The 13,166-nt window shown below is 34.4% G+C and overlaps 1 protein-coding gene across 5 annotated transcripts in view; it reads right to left on the bottom strand.

The window, feature by feature from the left end:
• The window catches only part of ASAP2 (ArfGAP with SH3 domain, ankyrin repeat and PH domain 2), an 84,203-nt gene that overhangs the window by 11,475 nt on the left and 59,562 nt on the right, over nt 1-13,166 (bottom strand). For all 5 annotated transcript variants that reach the window (XM_039715672.1, XM_039715673.1, XM_039715675.1 and 2 more), the window contains 10 exons: nt 12,406-12,454; nt 12,132-12,298; nt 10,660-10,793; nt 9,837-9,931; nt 7,701-7,890; nt 7,187-7,272; nt 6,880-6,995; nt 6,372-6,439; nt 5,429-5,542; nt 1,041-1,296 (listed from right to left, as the gene is read on the bottom strand). In XM_039715672.1, coding sequence (XP_039571606.1) covers nt 1,041-1,296; nt 5,429-5,542; nt 6,372-6,439; nt 6,880-6,995; nt 7,187-7,272; nt 7,701-7,890; nt 9,837-9,931; nt 10,660-10,793; nt 12,132-12,298; nt 12,406-12,454 — 1,275 coding nt within the window. The remainder of the gene's footprint in view (nt 1-1,040; nt 1,297-5,428; nt 5,543-6,371; nt 6,440-6,879; nt 6,996-7,186; nt 7,273-7,700; nt 7,891-9,836; nt 9,932-10,659; nt 10,794-12,131; nt 12,299-12,405; nt 12,455-13,166) is intronic.

Below are 13,166 nucleotides of genomic sequence, written 5' to 3'. Positions count from 1 at the left end.
TCCATAACTGATGTTTCATATTACACAGAAGAGCAGTTTGTCATCTCAGGCACAATCACTGGTGCGTGGAGTCCTGCATTCTGACCTCTGCACAGTGCTCCCAAAGGCAGAAGCCACCCATGTGTGCCCAGAACATTTCCTGATCATATCTTCTCTTACAGAGTCTGAATACAGCACCATAAAAAACCATGTGTTTAATAGTAACTTTTCTTGAATTGAATACATAAATTTAGCCTCCATGAAAGATGGTGGATAATAAAGGTATTAAAACAATGAAACACATTGAATATGACCTGTACTAAGAGGACCTATACAGATTTCTCTCTGTTTCTTTACTGTGGTGCAAACAGATTACATATGAAGATAAGAATGAAGTTCACAGCACCAGCTTTAATGGCAGATTTTGCAAGCACACAACCCTCTGAATCAGGATGGGACACATACTTTTACACTGTTCTAATGATCTAGGGACAATCAGTAATTGGCAGCTGGATTTTCAGTCAGCTATTAGGTCACCAAAATCATCCAGTTCTCCACATCATGACACTTACACTTTTATTTCAAAAACCCTGAAGCATGTATTTATTAAGAGAAAAAATTGCAAGGTTAAAATCTCATGTTCTGCATACAGTCACCATTCTCTGAGGTCTTAAACAAATTTTTACAGCACACAAATGCTATCGAAATTTTATCTTTACAGTGAACTCTGACAATGACATCTTCAAGAAACAGAAGTACAAAAATATTGAATATAACAAAAAAAATTGACAAACTACATTGACTGCAGCCATCCTTTTAATAAATGGTTTAACTCTGGTGAGGTTATCTGGCTATTGTTTCCCAAACACTATTGTGTACTGTCTTGCAGATATACCAAAAGTCAAACTCAGAACACGTTATGTAGATTCACTTTAAGGATTTAAAATGAGGCCATCAATAACTGTTCCAATACTTACCTGTGCTAAATAACCTGTGCTAAAAAAAAATTAAAAAAAAATTATGATCCTATTCTTCTAATATACAATTATATTTTCTAGTACCTTTGCCAATATTCCTTGGAGGTAGAGGAGGTGCACTACTTGTAACAGGTACTGCAGGCTGAATGGGAGGTGGACTGCCACTGAGTATTGCTCCATATGTTTCATTCTGTAATATACTTGGCATAAATCCTCTTTGCTTGTCCTTAGCAATGTTTGCTGCATCTCTTGCCAAGGATGCTACATTAGGCTGAAGTTGGTTTGATCCAAGCTGGTAGAAGCTGACAGGCCTGTCCTCTCTTCGGTTGGGACTGGGTTGCTTTAACACAATAAAAAAAGTACTCATTGATACCACATTAGTTGTACTCATTTTATTTATTAGTTGACAGGTTATTCATTTCTAGAAAGAAAATCTATCTTCTACAAAGCATTTTTGTTGCTTTTAATACATAACCTACATCCTACATTCTGCCCTCTTCAAGACAAAGTAACTGTGCACCCTAACAATGCAACCTAACAACAACAAAAGATTTAAGGTGAATGGCACTTCAAAACTATTAATATATTCTCATTCCTTCTGTAGTACACTGCTACAGGATAAGGATAATACTGTATCCCTATATATACAATACCAAACTTCTATAGATAACCAGTATACATTTTCAGACCGGATCAAGTTTCCCTGCATCAAAATACCCAACAGTATTTTCAAAACTAAATAAACAACTGTAGGTCCTAAGCCTCATCTGAAGTTCAGCAGAGCTAAGTCCCAAATGGAAAATCATGAGCTCAAAACCCAGACAAGATTTCATCTAAGTATTCTACCTGCAGCTCAGCCTACAACAAATGGGTAGCCAAAACTTCTCTTAAACTCTTTTTAGCTCACTAGTATTACTGGATAGGTTTGGGAGATTACTTCAGTTGGCAGATGGGATGGAACATTGCTCATCCCACACACATTATTGAATTGTATCTGATTAGCTGGTTTTGAGATTTACAGCAATCATTTGTACTTAGCATTATTCTTCCTGCTTCAACAGCAAGCATAGTCATTACTATTATCAAATTATAATTAAAATAGCTGGAGTTACAAATTCATGTGGGTAGTACAGCAATGGGCTTTAACAATCCCCAGCCCAGAGAGCATAAACAGCAAGCATAGTCATTACTATTATCAAATTATAATTAAAATAGCTGGAGTAACAAATTCATGTGGGTAGTACAGCAATGGCTTTAACAATCCCCAGCCCAGAGAGCTGTATATATATACCTTCAGAAATAGTGCTAGACAAACATGCCATACTGACATATTGTCTGTATGAAATTGAAACAATAATTTATAGTAATAGCATTTAGGCAGAATAAAGATTTACATCAACAGTATCACTAACAAGCAATAGATTTTCCTCTGAATACATTCAGTGATTACTTCTGGATTCATCATGTAGGGACTTTAGATGTTATAGCACAGCATTATAGCTCCAAGATTTATCAGAAATATGTACATGATAGTCCCTACCCTTGCTTTGGCTTAGCAGCCTCACTTCTTATTGGCTGACACTCTCCATTCCCTGACCTCTCCATTGTCCTAGTTCTGGAACTTGTTTCAGCTGCTTTCTAAACCAGCAGAAATTCTTTTTATGATTTTACAAGCAATAGATTTTCCTCTGAATACATTCAATGATGACTTCTGGATTCATCATGTAGGGACTTTAGATGTTATAGCACAGCATTATAGCTCCAAGATTTATCAGAAATATGTACATGATAGTCCCTACCCTTGCTTTGGCTTAGCAGCCTCACTTCTTATTGGCTGACACTCTCCATTCCCTGACCTCTCCATTGTCCTAGTTCTGGAACTTGTTTCAGCTGCTTTCTAAACCAGCAGAAATTATTTTTTGTGTTTATGATTCAGCTTTTCACTGGCTCACCAAACTGAAGCAGTTCAGTACAGGGACAAATGTATGACAGAATGGAGGCAAAACCCGAGGCAGCCATGGTGTACAACAACAGCAGATGAATTATCTCAACATTCTTTTAGGTTAGACTCTCTCTTATATGAAATATTCTGAAATATTCATATATGAAATATATAAAAAAACTTAAACTTCAGACATGACCTTTTCTGACATAGATTACAAAATGTATTCAATTACCTTACCAGCAAGACACATCCAATAGCTTGGCATTTTAAAACACAATTCTGATGTGATCCTAAGCAAGAGCAGTACTCACCCGTGCGAACAATGTAGTCACAGACACTGTGACTCTGTGATTAATAGTCTTAAATCTCCTTTCAAAAGTCCCTGCAGTATAAACCTACTACTAGTGGGCAGTGAAATAGGAGCTTCATCATTTTAGCCACACTGCTGAGTAGCAGAAACCTTCCTATATGAGATGGAGCTCAGGGACTAGTCAAAAAAACCCCACTCAACTGCAGAAGGCAACTGGCAACAATGAAGAAAGTGAAAGACAAGAACAGATCAAAAACAAATTTAGATCATGCCAGAAAGGGATTTGTATTTGTAAATAACCAAAATCTTTTACAGCTGGAAAACATGAGACCTCTAAAGGTTTCAATCTGTTTTATCTAAATTATCATCATTACTATTGTTATTATCTGAAGGGTGATAAAATATATAGGAATACATAAATATGGGGATAGAGTATGCTCATGCAGAAGAACTGGATCTAGCAGCTCACAGATTTCAGATTCTTCCACAGATACCAAAATTTTAAGAAAAAATCTCAAGAAGAGTCTCAGAAGGTAGAAATTGTGCTTTGAACGGAATGGCCTGTGACACCTTCTATTGCAAATTAGTTCAAGTCAAGCACCAGAGGTAACAGCTATCTTGGACTAGAGAGGACATGGGGAGAGAGCCCTATGCACACACAGTAGTGTAAAAATGGTAATTTTGCAATAGAGGAATTCTTGATGTCAAAATTAGTCTCCAAAACATTTAAGCCTATTTAATGGTCTGATGAACAAACAATTTTAAAGAGATTCTATGAAAGTAATGGAAATGAACCTCTGTCATGTTTTAATCTTTCTGAAAACAAAGAAAACCCCAATACATAAGACTTGGTTTTATGTTATTAATTTAGTGTTAGCAATTCATGCCCTAGTTGAGATGGTGGATTTTGCAAGAGAAGTATTAAAATGCTAAAGCTTCTAGAAAGAAAAAGTAAAATTTCATTATTCAGAGGAGAAAGGGGTTTGGTTAGCTACTTTCAAAAAACGTTGTGCTAACATCTGAAGACTAACATAAAGCCTATTATTCCTTGTACAAGTATTCCTTGTACTTTATAAGGAAATCAGAAAGGGCATAAGCAAAAATAACACCACACACACACAAAGAACAAAAACCTGTTCAATACTTATATGGAATACTTCAAATTATGAAAGTTTCAGGATGTTATTAGTATTTTGGAGCCTATACATAATTTCAGATTACTTGTTCCCTACAAAGTCATGCCATTTTTAGGTGTAAAAAGGTAGAAAAAAACCAGTAAACAGGTAAAAAACTCAATACTTATATGGAATACTTCAAATTATGAAAGTTTCAGGATGTTATTAGTATTTAGGAGCCTATACATAATTTCAAATTACTTGTCCCCTACAAAGTCATGCCATTTTTAGGTGTCAAAACACAGTAGTTTTTTACCTGTCTGTGTGTTTAGGTGCATAAATACTTTTTCAAGTTGGGCCCTAAACTTCCCTAAACTGGGAAATTAAATTTTGAAAATGCAATGAAGTTTCTGTGCTACTGAAATGTTTTGTAATATGACCATCATTTAAACCACCTGGACACAGTCCTGGGCAACTGGCTCCAGGTGATCCTGGTGTAGCAGGGAGGTTAGACTTCCAACCCCAACCATTCTGTGATTCTGAACCTAAAAGTACCACAACTCCACTAGACATTTCAGGTATGAAAAATATGAAAATGAAAAAAATATTTTAGATGTGAAGATTCAGAATTAAGACCCTACCCTGCTGTTAATGGATGAAGCTTATTTAATGCACAGGTTCACCTGAAGACAAAACAATGAATAAACTCTTCTAAAGTTAGAGTTATTGACTGGAGATATTTCACAAACATGAAAAGATAGTCTGAGGTGCCTTCCATTGAAAAGGCAATTTTCCCAGCTCATGTTAGATCTGCTTCACAATCAGCAGATCTAAATATTCCTGATATTTTGAAGCCAACTATTGATTTGACTGAAAAGAATATATAAGACATGGCTAATTATAATTTGGCACCACATGATCATGTTTTAAGAGGAAAAAGAAGACCAACTATAATTCCAGAAAAAAAATCTAAGCTACTGCATTTTACTACAGAAATTTATTTCACAGTGTCTTCATACCTATAGTGAAAAGCAGTTATTGAAATAGTTATGAACATCACACTTACACATACATGTGTACAGAAAATAATATTGATACAAACCTGTAGCTTTTCATCCACATCATCATCACTTTCATCCAGATCTTCATGAAGTAACCGCCATTCATATTCTACATGAACATGAGAATTAAATCTTCCAGACAGTGCTTGAGTAAGCTAAGGAAAAAAAAAATATGGTTGTTGACATTTACATTATGGGCAGTACTTATTTTAAAACAACATATTTAACAGCAAACAAAGTCCACAAATAGGAAAAATCTTGATTTCAGCAATCTGGAAAGTTACTGCACCGAAGTAAATTTAAATTAAGCTGTGTTACCAAATACAACACAAATAAACCAAAAGTAACTAGACATTTCATTAACTATGGTAGATCCATTCTGCATTTTTTGATAAGAAGCACCACATTGTATTTGCTTTGATTTAGAAGTTGCAATTCAAAGAAATTAACTGCAATGGCAGTTTCCTTGAATCCAAGTGACTTATTAAGAAGCCTTGATCCCCCGAATATGATGGGGCATCCACAACTTCTCTGAGCAACAGGAGAATGGCCCTCATCCATGGCCTTCACTCACAAAAAGTACTTTAGTATTTAGATTTCAAGGAGATGTCAGACACTTAGATTCATAGAATCATTTAGGTTGGGAAAGACCTCTAAAATCATGAAGTCCAACCATGAATCCAGAACCACCACATCCACCAGTAAACCACAGTCCTAAGTGCCACATCTACACCATTTCTGAATACCTTCAGGAAAGATGACTCAACCACTTCCTTACATCTGAAGAAAAATATTGTTTTGTCCTTAAATGCATATAACTTTATGTAAGCTATGACTATTTTTTGAGCATATAAGACTATTTTTGAGGATATAACTATTTCTACTACACCACTATTGCATCTGGAATATATTTACTGAAAATTCAGCAGTAAACTGTTAAATGATCAGACATGAAATGCACACACAGAATGACATGATACTCACCAACTCTTCACAGTGAGTATGTTTTAAACGTTTAGCTATATCAAGTGGTGTCTCTCCTGCTTCATTTGCTATATTACAGCAAAAAAAGAAACGTATGATGAGAGATGTCACTATTAACATGTCCATTACTATAGTAAAGTACTAGAGCAACACTCTCAAAAACCCATCTCTTTCTTTTATAGGTAGGTCCAACTCACATCAACACAACACTCTGAACACAACAAGCAGTAGCAATTCAACATGCCAGATATGCATATGAATGATAGCCATGAAATGGCAGTATATAACTTCACAACAAAACAGCAATTAAAAATCTAAACGTTTAAAAACTAAGTGTAATATATGTCAACTTAAAACTTGAAATAAACAGTGAATACTGATTCTCTAATAATGAAGATTTACAGAATTGTGATAAACAATGGAGGAGAAAATGCACTTATTCCAACTTCAATGTTTCTTATCTGAAGCAATGACAAATAGGAAATTGAAGTACACATTACCCTTTTACCTATTTCAATAGAAGCCTTCCCTCTCAGCAGCAGTTTGAGGCACTCAACGTTGTCTGTTAGACAGCAATAATGCAGGGCTGTGCTACCTTTACAGGTTTGCTTATCTAGATTGCCACTTTTGGAGTACAAGAAAGAAGAAAGGTAATTAAACATAAGTTTCCTACTCTATATTATTAAGCCACTCTCATTAGAACATTTTCAAAGAACAAAATTACATTTGCAAATGCAGCTTTAGTATTTGTATTTATTTAGTATTTATATTACTTTACATAAAAGCAACATCAGTATTTAGCTTTCCATAGTTACCTGTTCTGCACTAAAAAGTCAACTATATGAAGGGATGTTCGATCAACTGATCTAACAGCAAGGTGCAGTGCTGTTTCATCTTGCTCCTAAGAATAAAATGAAAAAAGATATTTGTTTCTTCTGAAGAAGAAAAAGAAATTTTAATAAAACATTAATTAAATAAAATAAAACATGTAATTTCAAAATATTCAAATGCTACTATTAAAACATCTGTGAAGACTTACTGTAAATAAATAAAGTGACTTAAAGTAAATAAATAAATAAATGTGTTGGAGACTAATGGATTATTGAATTATTTAATGTTTAATGTTTTAATAAATTTAAAATAAGATAGTACTTGGAAACAATTTTAGATTAAACTATTTTGCATCTTATTTTTTATTGTTAAATTACATCATTAAAACGACATGTATTCAGAACAGTGTTTCAGATATTATTTCAAATAATTTTTAATGAATGAATGAATGCATATTGCACTTATAACAATTTGTCTAATAAAATTTACAACACTTACATGGCCATTGGCCAGGGGAATTTTTTCTGTGAGATCCACACCATCAGCATACACTTGGACTAATCCAAGAATGTCCCTTGATTTCACTGCTTCACAAAGAGCGTGCAATTTAGCTGCATTGTCTGCATGCTTCTTCCTTGCATATTTTCTCTCAATATACTTGGCAGTAATGTAATCTTTTCTTGCATTCCTGAAATTGAATATGATTTACTTCTATAACTTTCAGCTGAAGATACACATTAGCATTTCCATAAATACATGCAAGTCATTTGAAATCATTCATTATGATAATTTTTCTTTTTAAATATGCATGTAACTATGCAGTCTCATATTTCAAGTATGAAATGTAGTTACAGAAAATGAATCAAATATCCAATATGAAGATGGACCACGAATTTCTTCCTCCAAACTCTGTGATGATATTGAGATCAAGGCTATCCAGCTCTTTGTACAGATACATCAAATCTTTATAATGTTGGTTTATGTTGCCTTGCAGTTGTAACTATGCAGTCTCATATTTCAAGTATGAAATGTAGTTACAGAAAATGAATCAAATATCCAATATGAAGATGGACCACGAATTTCTTCCTCCAAACTCTGTGATGATATTGAGATCAAGGCTATCCAGCTCTACGTACAGATACATCAGAGCAGAGCTTTATGATGTTGGTTTATGTTGCCTTGCAGGTTTATGTCACCTTGCAGATTTATGTCTACCTGACTTGGTACTCCTACACATGCTGGAAAGGGATGGAAGGCATGGGATACAAAAAAAAGATAATAAAAAGAAAAATCTATCTTATACCATCTTATACTTCTGCACAGACTATCCAGGCCTTGAATTTGAATTCGCTCTCAGCAGCAGTGAGTATGTTTTTTAAACTCTTCACCATAACTGTAACAGGGAGGATGTGTTGGACCTTTTAGTGACATTTCTACAGCGAGATGAAAACTTGTCCACCTAACCCAGCACAAGCTGTCACTTCTGCTGTAGGTGCCCAGTAACACATCTACTCCTCTTCCCACCACTGCAAGGCAGGAGCTTGCTTGCCTCCCAAAGGCATAACACCTTACCAGCTCTTGAGATGAAGACAGCATTGCACAGATGACAATTAACAATGTCATACCTCATTATCTAGATACTATGTAATGGGCAAGAAGTAATAAAACCCCAATAAATAATAATAAATTGAATCAATGGATAACTCTGTTCATAAAGCATTTGACAGTATTCAGGTTCTTATTTCAATAAAATAGCCCCAAATTTGATAAGCAGAGGTATCAAAATAAATTATCTTTTTAAATACAAATTTTTAGAAGTGTTCTTATTATATTGATTCAGCATATGGTAAAATTATTAGTAGTTTAAATTATTAATATTAATACTCTGCATAATTATTGATAGTAGTAGTCAAATATTATCTAAACTGCCTTGTTTAACACTGGTTTTGTCAGAATGCTAAAAATACACGTAATGTAAAATCAGCTTCATCCAGAGCCAATTCTTCTGGTTTTTTTCTGCATTGTTTACTAGCTCTTTCATGATGAGTAGTACCCAGCCAAGTAGGCAGCTGTCCTTGCTGTATCTCTGCCATCACTGTTCAGCGCTTTCGAGGAATTCAGTTAAATGTTCTGCCTTCATCCCACATGGACTTTGGTCCTAGGTACCGTTTCTAAATGCTGTTCTGTATCTTTCAAGTAAATGTGCACTTTATTACAATTTCTATTTGTTTTCAAATAGCACCAAATTAATTGCTTTGGTTTTAATCCCTATCCTTGTATGACTTTAAGGTTCCCAACAAGTCACAGTTAATTTGTTTCTTTCCCACAAACCATGATTTCCCTATCCTTGTATGACTTTAAGGTTCCCAACAAGTCAATTTGTTTCTTTCCCACAAACCATGATTCAAAGAGTTGGTAAGACATTCCTTACTATTAGAGTAAGTACAGTCAGATAAAACTCAATAAAACAGACATGCAAAGCATCAGAAGAAAGGTTTACTCCTCAGCCCTCAGACCATAAATAAGATATTATACATCTTCCATGGCCTGCTAGTGCAAACCATAATGGCACAGCCCCTTAGCAATATTAAATGAAATGCCTGCCTTTCTCAGTAGTAGTGGCTCTTTACTTACATATCACTGCTTGGATTAGGTTTGACCATCTCATCAACTGGAAGACAGAATTCCATAATCTCATTAAATCCAGCATTCCCAATATTCTTTGCAAGCTGTTAAAAAACAAAATCCCACAGCTCAATTAATAAACATGTTCAGTTATTAGCTACACAGATAACAAGGGGAGATCAAGGGAAAATGAGAGTTGGGACCTCTTATTTCTGATTCCTTGGTCTGCTGCTATGTCAGCAATAACAAACAGATTAAGGGCTTTTTTTGGATGTGAATTTTCAACTGGGATTCAGTACATGAACAAATAATTGCAGAATAATCCATCAAGACACCAGTTCACACAGTGAATGCAAATACTTTGTGCTGGGTAAGAACACATGTACAAACTGTCATGGAGCAGCTGATAACTGGTAACTTCTTTACGTAGCAAAGCTGAATATATTTTCTTCCTTTGGAGATTAAAGTTTTCTTCTAAAATAATACTAAATAATTAATGGGTTAAGTATTTGTGAAGTCCTCCAATTTTTAATCTGAAGTACATTTATATGTCAAACAGCTGCATTCTTTTAAAAAGCAACTCAGAACAAAAAGATTTGAAAACACAAAAAATATGAAGCCTCTATTAATTGGAGTTCTAAGATAAGAAAAAGTTTATAGTAGGACGCTATGTTCCAGAAGGTTCCAATAAAGTTCAAAAATTAAGTTTTCTTAAATTGTGTTTATCCAGAGACAACTTCAGGATAAGAACATCTTGCTAAAGTGACAAAAAATATACTTATGTTAGTATTTTACAATACTGTTTTTAAGTTAATAAAAACAATTTGATTACCAGAAGTTCAGATGTTCCCAGCACATCTAATGTAAGTGACTGCATTCTGGAATAGTGAACACCAAGTTCTCTATGGATTCCTGAGCATTCAATGCAAGTTAAAATTCCCAAATTTGTTGAAAGCCAGGTAGGATCTGAAACAGAAGGTACCCACAGAATTAAAATTTATTCAGGCAATTATTTCACCTAGAAAATGTAAAATACACGAATTAAATTCTGTAAAATAAGATTCTTGTACATTAATTATAATTTTTTTTCTTAATTTATGTCTTTACATTTCCTCTACCTGGGAATAAAAATGGGATCTTTTTTAATGCTGAAAGAAGTGGAGAATTTTTATTTTATATTTGTGAAAGACACTGCTATCCAAGAGAGCCCATTAACCAATCTAGTTTGTCATTCTTCAAACAACTTTCAGGAACTGCATTTTCCCACCACCAGTATAACGGTGTCACACTCTCAACTGGGAATACAGGTGCAGTTTAAACTGAAATAACAATGTTTACAGGGTTGGGGTTCTTTTGTACTTCAAATATAGACTTTCAACTAAGTGAAGCAGAAGTGATTGAGAAGGGCAGACACTACAAGATTCTCACTCAACTGCTCCAAAGACACAAAGGCTCATCCCTCTCCTTTCATAGCCCTCGTGGTCTTTTCTCCTGGTATTTTGCATTTACTACATCATTCTTGCCTCTTCCAGCCAAATAATTCACTTCTGAAGATTTAGACAGCTTAGCAATTAATTTGTTTGATAAAGGTTTGTTAGTTGTCATTTGCACTCTTTTTTTTAAGACAGCAGGCTTGACTCTTCCCATAGCCTTATACAATACTTATTGCTGGAAGTTACTATCGATTTGTAAAGCGCATACAGCATCCCAGCAGATGTTTGCAGCTACACTTTTACATCAAAAAACTAAGTCCTGCAGTGCCCCTGCAACATAAAAGAACACAAGAAACAGCAGGATTTTAAAAATAATTTGAAGAGGGTTAAAGCAGAAATTCATTGATATAGAAAACACCACTGCAAACCAGTCAGCAGGAGAATTCCTCTCAAAATGAGTATAGCCTTAGACATACTCCCTGTCTCACTTAAGCAAACATGACGAGAAAAGAAAAAAGAAAAAACGTGTATTAAGAAAATGTTCAAGTAACTTATGGCTTCTCAGTTTTACCTAAATCTTACATTATTAGCCCATATTTTATGTATGTTCATTTGATTTATGTAAGAAAAAGCTACAATTAGCAAAATACATGGGAGAAAAACAAGCTTCTTAGTAACTTTTCTCCCCTCTGATAATAAGCATATAGCAAATCAATCTTACTAAAGTAGTTCCATTAAATTGTTAGCATATTCTACTATGTGCATAATTTTTGTGAAACAATGAGTAAAAGTGAAAGTATAAAACATTAGCTTAAAGATTCTCATAAGACAAAGAATTTTTACCAATTAGAAATATGCTTAATTGAGTCACCTTGTGCTCCACAGTCACAACAAACATCATTTCCAGTCATCCTCTGGACTTCAGATATAATTTCTTTTGTCAGTTCCTGGACAATATTATTTTCTCCTGTGTTATCATCGCCTTTGAATGCATTATTTAAAGCTTCCTCTTTGCTGTTTTGTAGCACAGATGTCCATCTAAAATGGCAGCAATATTTTGCTATTAAGTGTTATGGCACTTCTGAAGTTCAAAGTAAGTCTCAGTAGACCACCAGTGTCAACAACAAAATTAGAAAGTAACTCACATTTGACATTCCTGTTCATCCTCTGCTTGAAAGTGGTATGTTCTGTCATCTGCACAATAAATAATTCACATGCTGATTAAAAAGAGTTATTGAAAAACTCATCTTGCAGAAATCTCTCAATGAAATCTAAAATTAATTGATTCCTGAGGACTCTATTCTCATCACTAGAGTGTGTTGAGAGACAAAAAGTCCATTTAAGAAGTTTCACCTTACTACCTATAGTTCCTGTATGATTACATCTGTGTTTACATAGGGTGGCTTGCTGCATTTTAAACAGAAGCTGCTTTCTTCAGTGCTGTGTTTTTATCACACAAGCAGCAGGAGAGCAAAGGAAATGCTCCATGTTGTGAATATAACCTCCACCATCACAAGTATAAAGTTCTTCTGGGAGGGAGAGGAGTAAAATATACAGTCCATATTTGAGTTTATCTGTGTATGTAAGAAAGACTTAAAGAGCTCAAATGAGCTCTTAAAACCCAATAATCATAAACTTAAAAAAAAGTCTGCCAGACACAAAGTCCAAACTACAACCAGCATGAGCCCCAATCTGTTTCAATTACACCAAGCTCACAATTTTTTAATTAACTACTACTTTTCTTATTCTAAGCATTATTATTATAGCGTACTATTAAAGAAAAAACATAGTACATTTATGAAGAATAAGATATGATACAGTTTAATGACTGAGCTGGAGTGAGAATAGTTGATGAGAACAATGGAGGTAAAGCTAAAGGCAAATATATTCTAGGATGAAAATTTCT

The sequence above is a fragment of the Passer montanus genome, unplaced genomic scaffold, assembly GCF_014805655.1.
Source record: "Passer montanus isolate IOZ18808 unplaced genomic scaffold, ASM1480565v1 scaffold34, whole genome shotgun sequence".
In the NCBI taxonomy this organism is placed as follows: Eukaryota; Metazoa; Chordata; class Aves; order Passeriformes; family Passeridae; genus Passer; species Passer montanus.
The sequence above is the reverse complement of the archived record's forward strand: the minus strand, read 5'-3'. Positions and strand labels throughout refer to the sequence as shown.